General features: G+C 40.8%; 1 protein-coding gene across 1 annotated transcript in view; it reads left to right on the top strand.

The window, feature by feature from the left end:
• The window catches only part of LOC109918532 (protein furry homolog), a 269,885-nt gene that overhangs the window by 108,127 nt on the left and 141,434 nt on the right, over positions 1-20,324 (top strand). Inside the window, exons 19-24 of the mRNA XM_048598115.1 lie at positions 6,199-6,345; positions 7,140-7,226; positions 8,789-9,048; positions 10,636-10,825; positions 11,686-11,810; positions 18,707-18,764. Coding sequence (XP_048454072.1) covers positions 6,199-6,345; positions 7,140-7,226; positions 8,789-9,048; positions 10,636-10,825; positions 11,686-11,810; positions 18,707-18,764 — 867 coding nt within the window. The remainder of the gene's footprint in view (positions 1-6,198; positions 6,346-7,139; positions 7,227-8,788; positions 9,049-10,635; positions 10,826-11,685; positions 11,811-18,706; positions 18,765-20,324) is intronic.

Below are 20,324 nucleotides of genomic sequence, written 5' to 3'. Positions count from 1 at the left end.
AAAGAGGCAGGCGTAGCTTGGGCCCATGCGGGTACCCATGGCTACCCACTTTGTCCACGTAACCTACAAAGAGGCAGGCGTAGCTTGGGTTATGCTCATGAGTATTCACTGTACGCAAATATAATACATGTACAAACCTACCACAAGACAACACGAAGCGCAACAAGCCATAAACATGCCATTAACCCAAAGTCCCATCAAGAAACCAAAATTTAGTCAATATAGTCACCTTGGTATACCTACTTACTGCTCTTGCAAGGTCTATAAAATCAACCCCAAAGATCTTTTGTACACTTCTTCTTTTTACCCTAGAAATGGTGACCATATTTTCAGCCACCTGGGCCTTTCCAGAATACCCTTCTGTTAGACCATTTATGTTTTCCTTCACCTTATCAATATTCTCCTTAAAGTCAACCAACCCTTCTAATAACCCATTCTTCAGCTTTCCAACGGTATTTTTCCAGCCACGTTTGCAAAATATCTTGACACACTTTTGCATTAAATGTGTTATGTGAATCAAACTGTTGCTCTAAGTCAACATTTTTCATTTTGTTTTCTTGGGCCTTTGGCTGGAATTGGTCCAAACAGTGGTACAGCCACTGAAGTTGGGCCTTTCAGATACTGCTGAGATTTGGGGATCTGATAAAGTGCTGCCTTCATATCTTTGAACAACTCAACATTTGTTTCAAAGACTAGCAAGGATGAATACTCAGGCTGTAGATCATCTAACTTTAACACAGCAAGCAGAAGGCTCCAAAATTGGCAGACAGTATTACTCTTAAGCCTGCAGCAGAGCTCAAGTTTCCTTCCAAGATCTGAGGTACACGGTCATTTACAGAGGCATTTGTGTGCCTGGCAAAAGGCCAAAGAATGCTAGTTAGCTAGAGTATGTTATTGTTCTAGGTTAAATTTAGCTCCAATTAGTGCAGTGCACTGCTCAAGCATGCTGGTGTGGGAACAGAAAAAATATTCTCAAATAAATATACTCTTATAAAGTTCACAGAACGTACTTTCACCATGGAATCAAAGTTTGATTACAGCACATGAGAATGAAGCCATACATCCCATCTTGTTCCAGACAGCTCTGAGTAAGAATAACTTAGTAAACCTTATTTCCTTTTATGGGGAAAAAGCAGTAAAAAAAAAAATTGGTAAAACTTGGAAATGGTGGTACTGTTTTGAACTTGTCATGTCCACCTGAAATGGAACTCTTGGTCGATACCATCATTTCCAAGTTTAAATGGTACTATTTTCTGCCTATGCCTTGCAACTTCTTTTTCTCTTCAGGTAATTAACCAGTTACCTTTTGAACGCCACTATTGAATTTGCTTCTCCCACACTCTCAAGCAATACATTCTGGATCCTAACTAGCTGACTGCATAGAGGTTTTTCCTCATATAGCCTCTGGTTCTTTTGCCAATCAGAGTCCTCTGATATTTGATCCTATTGCCAATCAGAACAGTTTCTTTCTACCTAGCCTATGCTGATCCCTCGTGATATTAGTTATACCATAATAATTATACTGAAGCTAAGCACGTAGAGGTACAAAGCTTCAATCAGATGACAGCTTGAGTACATACTGACATGAATGCATGTGATAAATTCCCATAATGCTCTACTTTTAAATACATTTGCTCTAAATAAAGGCTAGCTCTTGTTTCTTCCTTCACCAACAGGCTATCAAGAATACATCACATAGTTTTGAGCATATCTATCAAATCCATAGTCAATTTAAGGAGGGACAAAATAAATTAGCAGAGCAAACTAGCAAGCAACATAAAATTGGATAGCAAGAGCTTCTTTAATCATATAAAAGGAAGAGCAAAGCAACAGTGAGCATATGCCTCTTAGACATGAAGCTGGGGAAATAATAATGGAGAATCAGGAAATGGCAGAAGAATTGAATAAATTCTTTGCATCAGTCTTTATGGTAGAGGACATTAGCAACATTCCAAAAGTACTTAACAATCAAGGGTTTAAAGGGGTTGAGGAAAAAAACCCAAAACTATCACAAGACTAAAAAGTATTAGGAAATCTAAAGACCCTGGACCTGATGGGTTGCATCCTAGGATATTAAAGGACGTAGCCGCAGAGATAGTGGATGCACTGATAGTAATCTTCCAAGAATCCTTAGGTTCTGGAAAAATCCCAGAGGATTGGAAAGCAGCCAATGTAGCACCCTTGTTAAAAAGGGGAAGAAGACAAAAAAAGGTGACTATAAGCCAGTAAGCTTAACAGCTATTCTTGGAAAAACATTGGAGTCTATTAAAAAGGATATAATAGCAGACCATTTGGAAATAGATAGTATAATCAAACAAAGACAGCATGCCTGACAAGTTTATTACAGTTCTTTGATGTAACAAGCGGGATAGATAAAAAAGAACCAGTAAGTGGAAATCCATATATATTACAAAAGGTTTTAAATAATGCCCGGCACCCAAGGCTACGTAGTAAGAGCCCAAGATATTAAGGGTAGTATATTAACATGGATAGAGGATTGGCTAATGACTAGATAATGGGATAAAGGGACATTTTCAGGATGGCAACCTGCAGTGAGTGGAATGTCACAGGGATCAGTGCTGGGGGTACTATTATTTATGATGTATATTAATAACCCCTTCCAAGGAAAGGTATACTGGCATTGGAGAAGGCTCACTTTGTCGATTTCAGGTCTTGAGATATTTTCTTAAGAGGAGAGGTTGAGTGGGTTGGGCTTGTACACATTCGAGTTTAGAAGAATGAGAAGAGACCTCATTAAAACATTTAAGATTCCTAGAGTGCTAAACATGGTAGATGTGGAGACATTGTTTCCCTTTGTGGGAGAGTCTAAGACCAAAGGACATAGTTTCAGAGTAAGGAGCAGAATTGATGGGATGAATGAGCCTAGTTTTGCTTCTGTGTCTTGTGGTCTTAATCTTCTGTCCTTTTAAAGAGAAGAGCCCAGCTTCTCCAATCTATCCATGTAACTGAAGTCTCTTATTCTTGGAATCATTTACGGAAATATTTTCTTCACTACCACTAATGCTTTTGCTTCCTTCCTAAACATGTTACCAAAGATTCAGCACAGTTCGCCACTTGAGGCTCAACCAGTGTTTTATAAAATTCCACTATGTCTTCCTTACTTTAATATTCAGTGTTATCCTGTGATTCAGTTTGAGGCACACTGATCCCTGAACCACAAGGTTCTGGGTTCAAATCCCACTCCAGGGATTTTTTTCAGCAAAAAAGTCAAGGCTGATGCTTCAGTGAAGTACTGAGAATACTCTGCGGTTTTGAAAGAACTGTATTTTTGGATGAGACATTAAATCAAGGCCCCATCTACCTGCTCATGTGTATAATGCCACTTTGAAGAAAATGCCACTATCCTGCACAAAGTATAGAAGGCTGTGTGCCAGCTTAAGAACGATAAGGCTGCTGGACCAGACACATCCCTGCTGAGGCATTGAAGTGTGGAGGCAAAGAGCTCACACTGCAGCTACATGCCCTTGTCTGCCTTACCTGGAAGGAGGAGAGTATCCCAGGAGAGTTCTGAGATGCCACAGTCGTGGGCATTTTCAAAAAAGAGAACAGGTTCGACTGTGGTAGCTAGAGGAGAATCTCCCTGTTGTCGACCGTTGCGAAACTTATTGCCAAGGTCCTCCTTAACCGTCTCCACCCTGTGCCTGAGGAATTCTTCCCGGAATCACAGTGCAGCTTTCGGTCATGGAGGGGCACAACGGACGTGACTTGCACCGCCGACAGCTGCTGGAGAAATGCAGCGAAAAGAACCTACCACTGTACATGGCCTTCTTCAACCTTACAAAGGCCTTTGGCACTGTCAGTCAGGAAGCATTATGGAGCATCCTTCTCTGCTTTGGTTGCACCGTACAGTTTGTCACCATCCTTCGCCTGCTCCACGATGACATGGAAGTCGTGGTAAAGACAGACAAATCCACCACTGAACCATTCTCCAATGGGGCCAGTGTCAAGCTGGGCTATATCATCACCCCAACACTGTTCTCAATGTACCTTGCTACAATGCTTCACCACACCGTTGTCAAGCTCCCTGCTGGAGTGGAGCTAACTTACAGAACCTGTGGGAAACTATTCAACTTCCACCTCCTTCAAGCCAAAACCAAGTCATCCCACGTACTCCAGACCATCATCAGTGTCTTTACGGAGGCATATGAGAGCATGGCTATCACCCTGAACATCTGCAAGATGAAAGTCCTGGCCTGGCATTGCGGAGCGAACCCCCAATCACCAAGGTCCACAGCAAAATCTTAGAGAACGTTGGCCACTTCCAGTACCTCTGGAATGTCCTGTCGACCAAAGCAGCTATTGATGAAGAGATTCCGCACTGCCTCCGGTGTGCTAGTGCAGCCTTCAGCCACCTGAGGAAAAGGGTGTTCGAGGATAACAGCATCAGATCAGACACCAAGCTCAAGGTTTATGGCGCTGTGGTGGTTCCCACCCTCCTGTATGGCTCTGAGACATGGACTGTCTACAGAAAACACGCAGTGCTGCCTGCGCAAGATCCTGCAAATCCACTGGGAAGAAAGATGCACCTACTCCAGGTCAACATCCCCAGCATCGAGGTACTGACCACCTTTTGATCGGCCGCGATCAGCTGAGCACATCATCCGCATGACTGACACGAGACTCCCCAAGCAGGTACTCTACTCCCAGCTTTGAAATGGCAAGTGATCCCCAGCTGGAGAGAGGAAGCACTTCTGTGATACCCTCAGGCCTCATTGACAAGGTGTGGCATTCCCACAGACACCTAGGAACACCAGCCCCCAAGGCTGCCCAAAGTGGAGGAGAAGGCATTGAGCACCTCAAGACGTGCCATTGGGAAGAAGCAGATGCCAGGCAAAAACAGTGTAAGGAGTGTGCTGCCACACCAATACCCCACCACACTTCCCATGACCACCTGTTGCCCTAAGTGTAACAGAACCTACGGAAGCTGCATCGGTCTGTACAGTCACGTACGGACTCACCCTGAGAGTGGAAGAGGGTCATCCTCGCCTACGAGGGACTGCCAATAATGGTGATGTCCAATATTTGACTTTGGTGAAAGGACCGACGGAATGTTAAGTTGATACATTTGCTGATGATACAAAGATAGACAGGAAAGTAAATTGTGAAGAGCATAGAAGGAGTGTGTAAAGAGATATACATAGATTTAATTAATGGACAAAAGTTTTTGGAGTACGGGATGGGATAATGTGAATAAGAGAACTTCACAACGTGGATGCTGAAAGACTATTTGCCCTTGTGGGGGAGACTAGAAATAGAAGATACCTTTTTTTAATGGAAAATGGAGTCTCTCATTTAAGAAGAAGATGAGAATTTATTTCCTGCAGAGAAGTGTGTGTCTGTGGAACTAGAAAGGCAGTCTAAGTGTATTAGGAGTAGGCAGGAGAGTAGAGTTGCGACTATAGTCAGCTGCCATGGTCTTATTGAATAGCAGAGCACACTCAAGGGGTCAAATGACCTACTTTTGCTCATAAATTCACACCCCTCAAAGAATATGTCAAAAACAGGTTACTTGGTCATTATCATACTGCTGTTTGCAGAGTTTCCTGCATGCAAATTGACTGTATATTCTATAATACCTTTCAGAAAGTACTTATTGTTTTACCATGCTTTGAAGCATCCAATGGTCATGAGCAAATGTAGGTTTTGCTTTCTTTCTATGTCTGTACATAAGTAGCCCAGGATTCTTTATACCTTATTAACTTTCAGAATTTGTTTACCCCACCCCTCACCAGGTACCTTGGTTCCTCTTGTACCCTTTACAATTGTATCCTTTCATTTATATTGTCTTTCTTCAATCTTCCTTCCAAAATGTATCACTTCACAATTGTCTGTATTAAATTGCATGATCCAAATTTCAGGCCATTCCACGAGGCGCTTGTGTTCTCTTGAAGCCAATGACTATCCTCCTATTTATTTTAAACATGGAAGTATTGTGAAAAGTGATAGATACCATGAAGTCATTTCGAAGCTGCAAGATCTTTTTAGCTTTTCAAACAATGTAGTCAACCTCAAGATCCATTATCAGTTAGTATATTTTAATCATACATCTAATTTTAGTAAATGTAAATGATATATTCCAAGAAAGTATAAAATAATTTAAATGTGTCGTAAAAGTAACTTTTCAGAGTATCTTAAGTAATTTGAAATGCTTCTAATTATTACCATTGTTTCCAACAGGAAAGGAGTCCTCATTCAAATGTACTACATGCTGTGGAAGGATTTGCCCTTGTTTTACTTTGTAGCTGTCAGATTGCAACACGAAAGTTGGCTGTTTCCATCCTGAAGGAAGTTCGTGCTTTGTTTTCTGCTTTAGGACAATCTGAGGTATGGAGCCTCTTCTTCCCCTTGGTAATTAAAAACTATGTTTTACACATTATGAATTTATGATAATCAGGACTATGTTACATGTCTGCTTTTATGTGGTTGGATGTAATTCAGAATTGGTTAATCACAAACATGATGGCTCCAACATTCCTGGAATGGAGAGGGAGATGCAAAAGACCCAAGTTGGGAAGGGGTTGAAATTTGTGGTAGAACGTGGTTCCATGGGGTCTATTCTCATATTATGAATGTTCTGAATTTTGACTGTACAAGGAACACGTGCTAAAAGTGCATTCTTTCCTTTTGTGATGAATAGCAGTGAAGCTCAGAAATGGTCACTGAATAAAAAAGCAAGATACACGCAGAATTTTCTGATCCCACCATTTGGCAGATGCCGACGAACTACCATCAGTAGCATGAAATTGGTTCCTTTAATCCATTCTATCACTCCTAATCCACCTCAGGTTGTCTACCCAATGGCAAGAAGCTCCAGTTCATCCCAGTTTTGATGGAACAGAGCTCAAGGAATATCAGCAACCTGCATTCCTTCACTCGTTCTCTCTCTCCCCCTTTCTTACCACTCTCCACCCTTCACGACCGCCCAACACCAACTGAAGTATTTACGCTAACGTTACTACGGCAGCTCCAAATGAATAATCAGATAAAGCAAGAGAGCACACTTTTATGTAAAGTAAAATGTATTCAGAATAATGCTTTTTATTAAAAACACTTGTCCTTGGATACAGCATGGTTCAATCTACATATATCCACTGACATAATTTTTCTTCCAACAATAGGATGATGATAGACCAATGATTGAAGTTATGGATCAGTTGAGTTCATCAATTCTGGAGAGTTTTATTCATGTGGCAGCTTCAGATTCAGTAGGTACAACTAAATTACTTATGGTTAATCTAAGATTCAGTAGGTGCTTTCCAAAGCATAAAAATCTTCAGAAATTACCTGAAGTTAAATAGTGCAAGAGGGTGGCTTTAAGTTGCAATTGACAGGGAAACAAAGTTGGCAGGGCACATAATCCACTTACTGTCTGTGCCAATGCAGGATCTGCAGTTGAAAACAGTCTCAAGGAATCATAAAGCAATGAGGACTGGGGATTATATAGAATAATCTAATATTAATGACTAATTAAGGAGAGTGATATGGGTAAGAGGAAGTCACCACTTGCACGGCAAGAGAGTGAAATAAAATTTTTACATGCAAAGTATAGTGGACTGTTAAAAATCAAGCAAATCCTTTCAGAAATAATTTAAGTAAAACCATTAGAGACTCAAATGGCAGTTTTAAAATTTTCATGTTAATCTTTACACATGAAGAGTCTGTATAAAATCCAGATTATATCAAATTAACTCAGGGAATTGAGGGATTGATACTTTACACCCTGTAAAGACTGTATCACCAACCTTCTCATTACAATTTCAGCTCTCGTTTTCCATTAGTACACTTTTTGCAACCCTAGAGTTGATTCTGATGATGCATTGAGATGCTTCTGAAGTTTCAACTGCTTTCTTAGGTGAAAAAACAATTTTAGGCACTAAGAAGCACAACTTACTAACAGTAATTCCATGTTGTACAGTGTGCTTCACAGATAAATTGCATATTTATTCCACAATCAACTGTCTCATTCATCACTTCTTTCCTGCTCTTTCACCCTCAGTTGCTTTAATAACAAGAGATAGTAGGAACTGCAGATGCTGGAGAATCTGAGATAACAAGGTGTAGAGCTGGATGAAGACAGCAGGCCAAGCAGCATCAGAGGAGCAGGAAAGCTGATGTTTCAGGCGTAGACCCTTCTTCTAGGCCCGAAATGACAGCTTTCCTGCTCCTCTGATGCTGCTTGGCCTGCTGTGTTCATCCAGCTCTACACCTTGTTATCCCTGCTCTAATAGCAAATTCAGTTCACCCATTCACTGCTGTGCTGGCTGATCTCTCAACATATCTCCACTTCACTCTTGTCCTTTTCAGACTCTTCTTAAAACCTAGCTTTTGACCAAGTTGTTGGTCACTCTCGCTAATCTCTCCGATTTTGACTCCTAATCTATTTTTTGAATTTAATAATGTATGAATACAGGTTATTTAATAAGACTGGAGATCTCATTACAGTTTAGTTTTTTACAGAAATAACATTTCATTATCTTAAACCTCTTATCTTAAGAGGTAGAAGACTCAGTGAAGTATAGTACCCAACATTATTGGCCTTGGAACAAAAGATAACTCCTCAGCAGGGCGGTTGAAGTGGGAAGCCAGAGAGTGAGTTTGTCACTCCATTTAAAAAAAAGATTATGCCAGGTCATGGTGTTTAAAATTCATGTGCAACTAGCCCTGCTCTACTTCAATGTGATGCCTGCTTTTGAAGTAAATATTTTGCTGAATGCAAAGTGACTTCAATGTTGACTTTGGATAATTGTTATTTTTTTATTTTGTACAGTCTGCCTTATCCTTTGGACACAATGGGGATTTACAGTGGCTGGTAGAATGGAGTGCAATTTTAGTTAACAGCCATTATGATGTAAAGAGTCCTTCTCATGTCTGGATATTTGCTCAGTCTGTGAAAGATCCTTGGGTTCTGTGCCTCTTCAGCTTCCTTAGACTGGAGAATCTTCTAAAGCATTGCCCTACTGCACTTAGTTATGCTTGGCCATATGCCTTTACCAGATTGCAGCTGTTGATGCCACACATTGATCCTAAGTAAGTAATATTGAATATGCTAGTTTAGTTTTTAAAGCTGTGCGAAACCACACAAACAATTATTCTGTTGTGAAGCTTTCTCTCCATTACCATATTTAAAATTGTCACTATGTAATTTGGAATATGTCAAATCTATTTGAGGCTCTTGGTATAATGTTACTGTACATCGATGGTGGAGGGAGTGAATGTTTGTGGATGTGGTGCCAATGAAGTAGACTGTTTTTGTCTTGGATGGTGTCTAGCTTCTTGAGTGTTGTTAGAGCTGCACTCATCCAGGCAAGTATGAAGTATTCCATTGCATTCATAACTTGTAGATATAATTAGGCTGATCTGCTAACATTGTCTTGGGATTTTCGTTCTGGCAGAATTTCATGTTGGGACAGTGTAGCGTTCCTGGACCTGATTGGTACAATCTTCGAGCTGCCTCTACCACTCACCAATTCTTTGCTGCTCAGCAGCTCACTCTTGCTTCAAACTCTCTCACGTGCCACTTCCCTTCCTGACTCTTCAGCTTAAAGCCCCTTTTGCTCTCTTGCTGCCTTAATCTCTCTAGCCCTCTCCCAAAGTCTTGCTCACAGAGAGAGTTTGTGAGAGGGAAGCAGTAGAAGTGGCAACTGGGAGAAATGACCAGTGAGAGAGGTTGTGTACATGAGGGAGTGAGAGAAAGAAGCAATGCAAAATGAGGCAGGCAAATGGGAGAAAGAGATGGGGAGCAGTGGAGAGTCAGTAAGCGGAAGTTGTGGACTGGGAGAGACTTGGCAAGTGGGAAATGCCAACAAGCAGGAAGGAGTCAGGGGATGAGAGGAAGAGAGTCACTGAGCAGCAGAAAAAGCTAGAGAAACAGGAAGTGAATTAAACAGAGCTGGGAGTAGCGAAAGAGATAGACAAGCAAAGCGGTGTTAAGGAATGGGAGCTGAGGCTAGCAGTAGGCAAGTAAAATAGTTAATATATTTCTCACTTTGAAATGTGTTTTATTTTAAAAATGCATTGACCAATATAGGAATTGATGAATGTGCAGTATTTTAACTTACTGGATATAGTATTTCACCATTTTTTAAAAGAGAAAAATCATACAAAATGTAAATGCAGCAGTTCATTGTAATGAGAAAATATGGTTCACTTAAGTTGATTCACTTTAAGTTGCATTTTTCAGGCATGGACCAGCAACATTAAGTGAAGAATTTCTGTTAATTCAAAGAAAATAATAGATAGACATTTTCAATGTAATGGTTTTACTACTCAAAGAAAATGATTAACAGGAAATGAAAGGCAGCTTGTGAAGACAGTGTTAAGTAGAAATGAGTGGGGATTTTGAGGGAACTCAGGTGGAACATAGACCCTGGTATAAATCTGCTGAGCTAAATTGTTATAAATTCTGTGTATTTTGAGTATTGCTGACAAAAGGCACATTCTTGCGAATTATCCTAGTGGATGCACCATGAAAATCTTTAACAAAGTGTGTCTTTTTTCAGCAATACTCAAGTTCATATAAAGTGACTATTTCTGTGTAATCCGTGCATGCGTCAAGCAAACATTAAGTGGTTAAGATCAACAATAATTTCAGATTTCTGATCTGTTGTTTTGCAGTAGTCCTATGTACACAAAAAAAGTGAGCACAGTTAGTGGTGGGGACAATTATGTGACCCTTTGGAGGAACTATCTTATTCTCTGCTTTGGAGTAGCGAAACCCAGTATTATGAGCCCTGGTCACCTGAGAGCTTCAACTCCAGAAATTATGGCTACGACTCCTGATGGTAGCTATAACTATGATAACAAGGTATCAATTTTTTTTCTGTAACCTGAATATAAATTTGATGCTTTGCAGCTGAGTATTTTTCTACAACAGAATTAAAGCTCTTCTGATTTATGGGCAGAGCATTATTAATTTTTAAGTGAGTTCAGTGATTCCAGCCATTACCATGTTAAAACTCAAAAGAACGTGAGAGGAACGCGATAGTCATTAATGACATTTGCAGACAGGGAGGGGTAGATAAAATAACTACTAACTTACCTCCCACATGGTCAGCAGTTAAGGTTTCGACTAACTCCCTTTTCCTTGCGTCTACTGAGATTCTCAGTAAAGGATCTCATATCAACTCTTCTGCCGTAATGCAATGGTTTGAGAAAGGCAGAATTAAGGAAAGCAGCAGCCAGGTCTTTCTCAACCTGTTGCTAAAATGTGGGGAAAGGGTGCCTTTAGGGATGCCCTGTGCCCATCAGGAGCACTTACCCCTCCATAACTCTCCCTGTCTCTCACCCCCACCAAGATGACATTCACAGCTGCACAGCTTAGGCAGAACTTTGGTAGCATGGGTTCTTCTATGTTCACCATTGTTAGATAACAGCAACCTGGGGTTCTAAACTCTGTAAGTTGTAGAAGGAAGAGATGTCTGAATTTTTTTTATCAATGTTATATAGTTTAGCAAATGTGTTACAGAAGAATAAAATGGCTAGATCTGAATGTTAATTTTATAGTATCGTGAATTTTAACAATATGAATATATTAGCTGCATTGCTGTATCTTTTGTGATGATATGCCTGAAGGCTTTGGGTAAAAGGTGAAATCATGATCAATAAGCTCTAGAATGTTCTTCAATGCGGTTTGAGGTTGTCATTATTTTCATTAATAATGCACAGGTCATAGGAACGCCATCTGTAGCAGTATTGTTGAAACAACTGGTTCCTTTGATGCGTGCTGAAAGCATAGAAATTACAGAGTCACTGGTACTGGGATTTGGAAGGACAAATTCACTTGTGTTCAGGTACCTCAGTCATTTTTTGGCTTGGCTTGCTGAAATATAGAAGTTCTAATGATATCAGATCAAGTCTTTATCACTTCTTTTCCGATTTTTTTTAGTCTTAGATATAAACTTCAGTTCTGGAATAATCATGCATGTATTTCAAATGATTTGCTCTCTAATTTGTCATTTGGGGGCTCGATATGTTTTAAAGCAGGGAACATATCAATATTTAAGAATAAAGTAGATGGGTGATTGAAGGAAAGGAGTATAAGGAGATCTGGGATCAAGATGTATCACGGCTGTAAAATTCGCTCACCATTGCTTCTGACATGGTGTATTCTAAATGCCATCTTTGCAAAATGGCTAATAAGTACATGGAACATCTACCAGAAATATGTAGAACAGGCAAATCATGATGTGATGCCGATTTGACAACAACACAACCATTTTGGATCTAGATACTCCAATCCTCTCTTAGCCTTACTCAATGAAAACCTTTTAAATGACATTAGGGACTCCCCACAAGCTGTATTTAAAAGAGATCATCACTATTTACAGGTTAGTTACTGGTTTCTTTCTTCTGGCTGGTGCTGTAGTTCTTTAAATTTTTGGTGCTTTCATAGTCATTATTAAGTTTCAACAGTCTGCAGGGATTGGATGTGACAGGTGGATGAAGGACTTATGCTGAATTGCTCCCATACAAGGGGGCGCAGATAAGCTTTCCTCTTGGAATCAACCATGAGTTGGAAGATGAACTAAGACCACGCGGAGTGGAAGAAGCCATAGAAGGGGCAAGTGTGAAAGAAGGGCTCTCTGCAGAAGGCTATGACCATGCATGGCATTAAGAGAGCAATGTAAAATAGTAAACCATAGTAATGACCTATGTTTCATACATCTGCACTTCTGCTAAATACTGTGCCATAATTTCTATCCTGGAGCAAATCAAGGATTACATATCAATTACTATGAAAGTGACCATGGCTATGAACTTCCCAAGGAGGAGTAGGTGAAAAATAGATTGCAAAGATTGCAGAATTCCCCATCATGCAGGGTGTTATTGACTCCGAATGTGTAGTGTGTAAACTCTGATACTTAAACCTGAAGGGATTCCATGCCCTCATCGTGCAGTTAAGATGTAAGTTAAAGTCACTGTAGTCCCAGAGGACTATATGGCATCTGTCAGATTAGAGAGAGACGACTGGTAGTGGTATAACCTGAAGGTCATCTTGCCTCAGGCGAAGGAAGAGATTGAAAAGGTAGAACCTTCATGGTGACCTCAGCCAGTGTATGGAATTGATCCCTGTGCTGTTGGCATCACTCTGCTTCACAAACCCGCTGTGCAGCCAACTGAGCTAACCAATCCTGAAGCTGAAGGGTAATCTGCGGGGTGACACAATTTGCAAACCACATGCATGTGAATTCAGTGAGAGCCAGCAAGGCTACAAGAAATCTGGTAGAGCAGATCATTGACATGCAGATTCCACTGCCTGGACTGTTGAGGTGCAGTACAGTGTGCAACCAAGCCGGACTCAGGAGTTCTCATAATATGCTACACATTTGCCAGCTTACATTTTTTTGTCACCACTCGTCGGGTGATACATTAGTCTTCCTTTCCCAACTATTTAGTGCTCATGGATATTCCTGCTGTCCATCCCAGAACTGACTCTGTCTACAACTTTTCTCTTTGCATTTCTGGACATCCTTCAACTAGCATCCTTCAAATATCAAAGCACTCTTCGCCACTTCATTACAGCTAATAATCCCAACTGCACCATTCTACTCTCTTGCTGACCTTTCCTACCAGTGCAGTAATTCTGGGCTAATCTTGCCAATTTCTTCCTCTACTGTTGAAGCTGTGAACTCTGCCAGAAAATAAACTATCGTCACCTGAATGTCCTCCAAAATGTTCATTCTCTTATGAAAAAGGCCCTTGCCATCCAGGAGTGTATGCCATCATGACCATGGTCAAAACTGTACTGAGGAGCATTCGTTCACATTTGGATCATTCTGAGAAGAGTCCCGTCCAAGGGACGCTTTGCATCTCCTGACTGACCTGAGATGGATGAGAATGATGGAGACTCCAGGTACCTTGATCTCTTCTCACTTTGCCACTGTTGCAGAATGATCATGGATAAAGCAATGGTATGCCAGCCTGTGTGCAACTCCAGCATCCTCTGAGTGATTTGCACCATCTTGTTCTCTGAGGGTCACCAGCTGTTGATGGAGGAATGCATGGGCAGAACCCAGGCCTGGGTGGACTCCATTTTGTGCATATGGGCACCTCTGCCAGATGTTTCCTACTCCTCGCTGCACCTGTGGTAGATCCTGAGTTGCCAGTGAATGAAGAGACAAGTTGTCAGCCTGGGCAACAAGGACTTAGTCTTCCATAGTCTTCGACTGCAGTAGCCACAGCTGTCACACCCTCTGTCTGGTGGTTGGTCATGCTTTCACCAGTTTATAACCCTGGATTTACAAGCACATACCAACCTAAATGAGAGTATCTGTAGTGTTGGGAGAAGTAATACGATGCTATACACCCTGATGATCCCACATCAGCCTCAAGTGGATGGCTAGTCACCAGTCTTGGCAGTTGTACTTCCTTTTGAAAAACCATGATCTACAGGAGAGGACATAAGCTTTGAGAGGTTAAAAACCTCCCACCTTCTCATCCCAAATATGTCTGATGTAGAGCTCCATGTGTCCATTGGAATACATGTGGATGGTGACCCTTGTGTGGGTTGGTAGTGTTATTGTGTCCCTGGAGTTGATCACTCGCTTCATATCAGCCGGAGATGCACCAGTTCTAAAGACACCTTCTTCATCAAGATCAAAATATTCAGTGTGTGTTTGTTTCCAATTGCCCTGAAAGTTGAAAGAGGAACATAGTTTGTTTCCCCACAAAGGGTAGCCTGTTAACTCCCTAGACTTGCTTTCTATTAGAACAAGACTCACTGTGTAAACTACTTTCGGTTTCAAACACCAATCAGACTCTTAAGAAGGGTCTTAAGAAGTTTCTGAAGAAGGGTCTAGGCCCGAAACGTCAGCTTTCCTGCTCCTCTGATGCTGCTTGGCCTGCTGTGTTCATCCAGCTCTACACCTTGTTATCTCAAAGTCTTATTATTTGTTTTTATGTTTCTAGCTGTCTCTCATACTCTGTTTTCCTTTATTTTAATACTTTAGTCATTTTTTAATATTCTATCTAATCATGTGACCTACTTTTTTTTATAATTGTGTTTTTTTAAGTTTCGTACTATCCTTAGCTTTTGTTTTGTTAATAACATATGATCAGTCCTCCTATTAGAATTTTTCTGTATCATTTGGATGTATCCATTCTGTGTATCCCAAAATATCCCCTTAAGCATTGACTACTGCCTCTCTGTTGACCAATCCCTCAACCTAATTTGCCAATTCTCTTTAGCTGCTCTGCTTTCAATCTTCATAATTGCCTTTATTTAAATTTAAATTACTATTCTAATACTCATACTTCTCTTGTCACTTTTAATATAAATTTCAATCATATTATAGTTGCTGCTTCATGAGGATGTCATCGCTATGAGATATGAATTAATCCTATACCTTTGCATAATACCAGGTCTAGTGTAGCTAGCTCTCTGGTTGCCTCTAGAATGTGCTGCTCAGGAAACTATTTGGAAAAACTTTCAACAACTCTTAATCTAGGAATCTACTGCCCATTCCATCCCACAATTTGACATTTTTTTAAGCTGTTCATGGAATGTGCGTGTTGCTGGCTAGATCAGCATTTATTGCTCATCCATAGCTGCCCTGGAGAAGTTTGCCTTCTTGAACTGTTGCATTTCTTGGAGTATAGAGACATCCACAGTGGTTATAAAGGAAGTTCCAGGATTCTGACCAATCAACAATGAAGAAATGGTGATATATTTTCAAGTCAGGATGGTGTGTGGCTTGCTGTGAGATCATATGTATTTCTATTCACGCGATCAGGATTCTTTTATTCATTTATGGGATATGGGATATGGGCATCACTAGCTGGGGCAACATTTATTGCCTATGTCTAGTTGCCTTAGTTCATGTATTCTGCTGTGAATGCTACATGTATTTCGATACAGAGTCTTTAGTTTGTTCTTTTATTATTTTTCGTAATTTCTGGGCATGTGTTAAACTATTCCTAGATCTGTACGCAATTAATTTTTATCAAAATCTATGCATCATAACCCATATTAAAACATTTCTCGTTTGCTTTGCACCTACTCTCTGATTTACCACATCTCTCCAAATTTGATGTCTAGCCCTGTCTATTTCCCTAGTTATGTAGCTCTCTACAAACTGGCTCTAGTACTTAACAGGTGTAGACTGTCTCACTGGTGAAGTTGCCTCATCCTCCAGTATTGCTGCCAATGTACCTCAAACCAAAATACACTTGTACCACACTACTCGTTGAGCCATGAATTAATTTCTCTCTACTCATTTTTCATATGCCTGGGTAATAATCCAGACATTACTACTTTTTGAGATTCTGCTTCTTAATTTAGTACTCAACTCCTCATACTGACTGTGTGCACTTTTTTCCTTGTTCTGTAACTACCATTGACATAGATATGGACCATAATGGCTGTATCTTCCTCCTCCCACTGTAAGTTCCTCTCCAACCACAAGCAGATATTCTGAACACTAACACAGCTTTCTTGACTGTCGCACTTTGCTGTGAGAACACAATCCCATCACTATACTGTCCTGTACTTTGACCTCCTGTAACATGGTGCCACAGTTAGTTAACTCATCCACGCTGCACCTCTTGATCTCAACCAGACAAGCTGAAAGAACCTCAAACCAGTGGGATAATTGTAAAGGCTGAGTCTCTGGTACACCTGCACTCTGGATCCTCTTGGCTATCTCATTTACAGTCACACCTTCCTTTTCCGGTGACGCTGACTAAATCAGAAGATTACTCGCTAACAGATCTGACAACCTTCTGATGCAAAGAATCCAAGTAATAACCTGCCTTCTGCCACCTGCAATCTGACCCCACTACAAAGGATATATTTCCCTTCCCACCCTTATCTGCCTTCCGGAGGGACCGCTCTCTCCGCGACTCCCTCGTCCTCTCCACGCTTCCCACTAGCCCCACCACCGCCGGCATCTTTCCCTGCAACCGCAGGAGGTGCTACACCTGCCCTTACACCACCCTTCTCACCTCCATCCCAGGCCCCAAGAAAACTTTCCACATTAAACAGATGTTCACCTGCACATCCGCTAATGTGGTCTATTGTGTCCACTGTTCCCGATGTGGCCTCCTGTACATCGGGGAGACCAAGTGGAGAATCGGAGACCGCTTTGTGGAGTACCTATGCTCGGTTCGTGACAAACGACAGCACCTCCCAGTCGCGAACCACTTCAACTCCCCCTCCCACTGTCTGGATGACATGTCTATCCTGGGTCTCCTCCAGTGTCACAACGATGCCACCCAAAAACTGGAGGAACAGCACCTCATATTCCTCCTTGGAACCCTACAACTCAATGATCTCAATGTGGACTTTACTCCCCACCCCCGACCTCATCCCAAGACCAAGCCCCCCCCTCGTCCCTCCCTCCTTGACCTGTCCATCTTCCCTCCCACCTACCCACCCCTCCCTCCTCACTGACCAACCGCCATCCCACTCCCTACCTACACTTACCTTTACTAGCTTCATCCCCGCCTCTCTGACCTGTCTGTCTTCTCTCCACCTATCTGCTGCACTATCCACCTTCTATCACTGCCTCCCCCTCTCCCTGTTTATTTCAGAGCCCCCGTCCCCTCCCCCATTTCTGAAGAAGGGTCCAGACGTCAGCTTTCCTGCTCCTCTGATTCTGCCTGGCCTGCTGTGTTCATCCAGCTCCACACCTTATTATCCCTGATGTATCTCAGGTCAACCTCAAGATCATAAACTCTGCGAAGGTGTTTGAGCTGCACTTTCACACTGCAGACATGTTTGTCCTGGATCACATTTGCATCCAGGATCAGCCACATTCTGCAATCTCTGCACACTTTCGGCCCTACTGTCTTTATTGTGTCTTAGTTAAGTAATTAGTCAATTACATGATTAATTATTAAATTAATCTCTCCTCTCGCCATTAATTAAGAGTGCTAACTTAAACCTTAGAACCCAATAAGTGGTACCACTTAAAAATGAGATAATATATTCACTTGCTTCTTACTTCCTTTCTGTTACAGTCTCATAAATAGTTATCAGTTTGGTAATTACAACCTGAATAAAAACAAATTACAATAGTTTCTTTTTCAGCACTTTTATAATCCCTAACAGTAGTTACTGACCAACCAATTAGCTCATGACTTTCCTGTGATTGCACTGCTTGATTTTAGTTTCAAACCCAGTGTATTTGTTATCCTCTCCCCCACATATATCTCCTGCCGGTTCACTCCTCTCCCTGCAGGTGAGTAATTTAAATGTGTAATTGCTGCAGGTCTGTCTTGTCCCTGCAGTTAAATCTTCTGACCAGTCAGGTAGCAAGAGGAGTCTTCTGCCCGGTTGTACAACAGGGTGGAGTCTTCTGGACAATAGGGCAGGAAAACCTTTTACAACAAGGCAGCAGTGAATGCAAGGCTAGTAGACCTTTAAGTGTGCCATCAGTACCTGTTGCTGAGTCAGCTAGTACTGTCATCAGTATCTTACTTCCTACATCTACTCTGGACTTATCTCCCGAGCTTAATTGCCAGCTGTTAGTGTGATCACTTTTGGCCTCCTGCATGATGCATAACCATTTGTGGCTCTTCTTGTCCATTTCTTAATTAAGGATGCGAATCTAGCTTTTTATCGCCTATTGTTTGAATCGGATCCTGTCTCTAAGCAGTGGCCTTCTTCTGTTAATAGAATAAACAAAAGCTTCTATGTTTATATTCATTGTTGAAATATAGTTTTCTTCCTCTTTCTTTAATTTAGAGAGTTGGTTGAAGAGTTACATCCATTAATGAAGGAAGCTCTTGAACGCCGACCAGAGGTTTGCTTTTGAGACTTTCGCTTTCATATTGTACTAATAGATTCAGAGTTTCTGATAAATCTGTTTTTTTTAATGTTCTCAATATTATGAACTCCTGTTTAATCAGATTGAATATCATTCTTTAATTATTTAAGATAGAATAGGGATAAATGTAGTATATGAAAATACAAGTTTAATTAGTATTTTGAACTTGAGAAATCTGAAAAGTGAGGAATGGGGTCAGGTGCAAAAATAATGGCTAGGTGAAGGTCAGCCTCTGATGTCCTACTCTGCAGGGAGAAGAGTAGGTGTGCCTGGACTTCAGTGTAGCCATAATTTGTTCACTGAACTTTATCTCACTTCAGAGTCATAGCATTTGTATTTCTTGGCAGACACTGTGGTACCATTCATATGCTGCTGAAAGGTAGAAAAGTATAAAGCAAAAGTGAAAGGGAGAGGAAGTCAGGACTGGCAACAAATGGGAACGTAATATGAAAAAAATGTGTAAAATTGTCAAAAAAGTCATATAGTATTGTACCTGAATGCACAGCACATCCACAAGCAAGTAGATGAATTAATATTGCAAATAGTTGTAATTGGGTGTGATGTGATTGTGTTGCAGAGACATGGTTGCGGGGTTACGAAGGCTGGCAACTAAAGATCCAAGTGTATTCGGTCTTTAGGAAAACCAAAAGACATAGAAACTCTCCTCATCTTCCTGCCAAAATGTATCTCACATTTGTGTGCATTATATTCCATCTGCCAAGACAATTGAAAAGGAACCTGAGGTGGTGTGGCATTGTTAAAGAAAGATTAAGTAGCGAGAAAGGATTTTGGTGCAGAAAATGTAGATGTGGAATCAGTCTTGATGAAGCTAATAGGCAACAAGGGTAGAAAATATTATTGGGATTTGTCCACAGGCCTTCAAACAGTTGTGGTAAGGTAGGTGAAAGCATTAAACAGAAAATCAGAGATGCTACAGTAATCAAATGATAACCTTAATCCACATATAGACCAGCCATAACACATGAGCATCAATACTGTGTCAGATTAGAGTGTGTTTGAGATTTTGTTTTAGATCTGTACATTGAGGAATCAACTTGGAGGCAGACTATTCCAGATTTGGTTTTGTACAATGAGAAAGAGTTTATTAATAATCTTGTGAGAGATTCTTTAGGAAAATGTAATCATAATACAATAAAATTTTTCATTGGGATAGAAAATGAAGTAGTCCAATACTAAACTAGGATCCTAAATCTAAACAAATGAAAAGTACGAAGGTAGGAGGGGTGAGTTGACTGTGATGCAACTGGGTAATATCATTAAAAAGTATGACAGTGGATAGGCAATGCTTAATATTTAGTAATTAATGTATAATCTATGCAGTGTCCAGTAGTTCCTTCCAAGTGTTTAAGGATAAATGGGCATAGCAAAGCTCTGGTACATTATAGCCTCACCAGCACCATTATATCATTACACCCTTCCAATTTAGTTGCCCCCACTCCTTGTTTCCTGCCTTTTTGATTTTTGTTAGTGTTACACAGACTCTGGTGGGAAGTGTCGTAATGTATTAATTTGTCT

Source organism: Rhincodon typus, chromosome 6 (genome assembly GCF_021869965.1).
Source record: "Rhincodon typus isolate 14 chromosome 6, sRhiTyp1.1, whole genome shotgun sequence".
Taxonomy (NCBI): domain Eukaryota; kingdom Metazoa; phylum Chordata; class Chondrichthyes; order Orectolobiformes; family Rhincodontidae; genus Rhincodon; species Rhincodon typus.
This window is presented reverse-complemented; position numbering and strand designations above follow the sequence as displayed.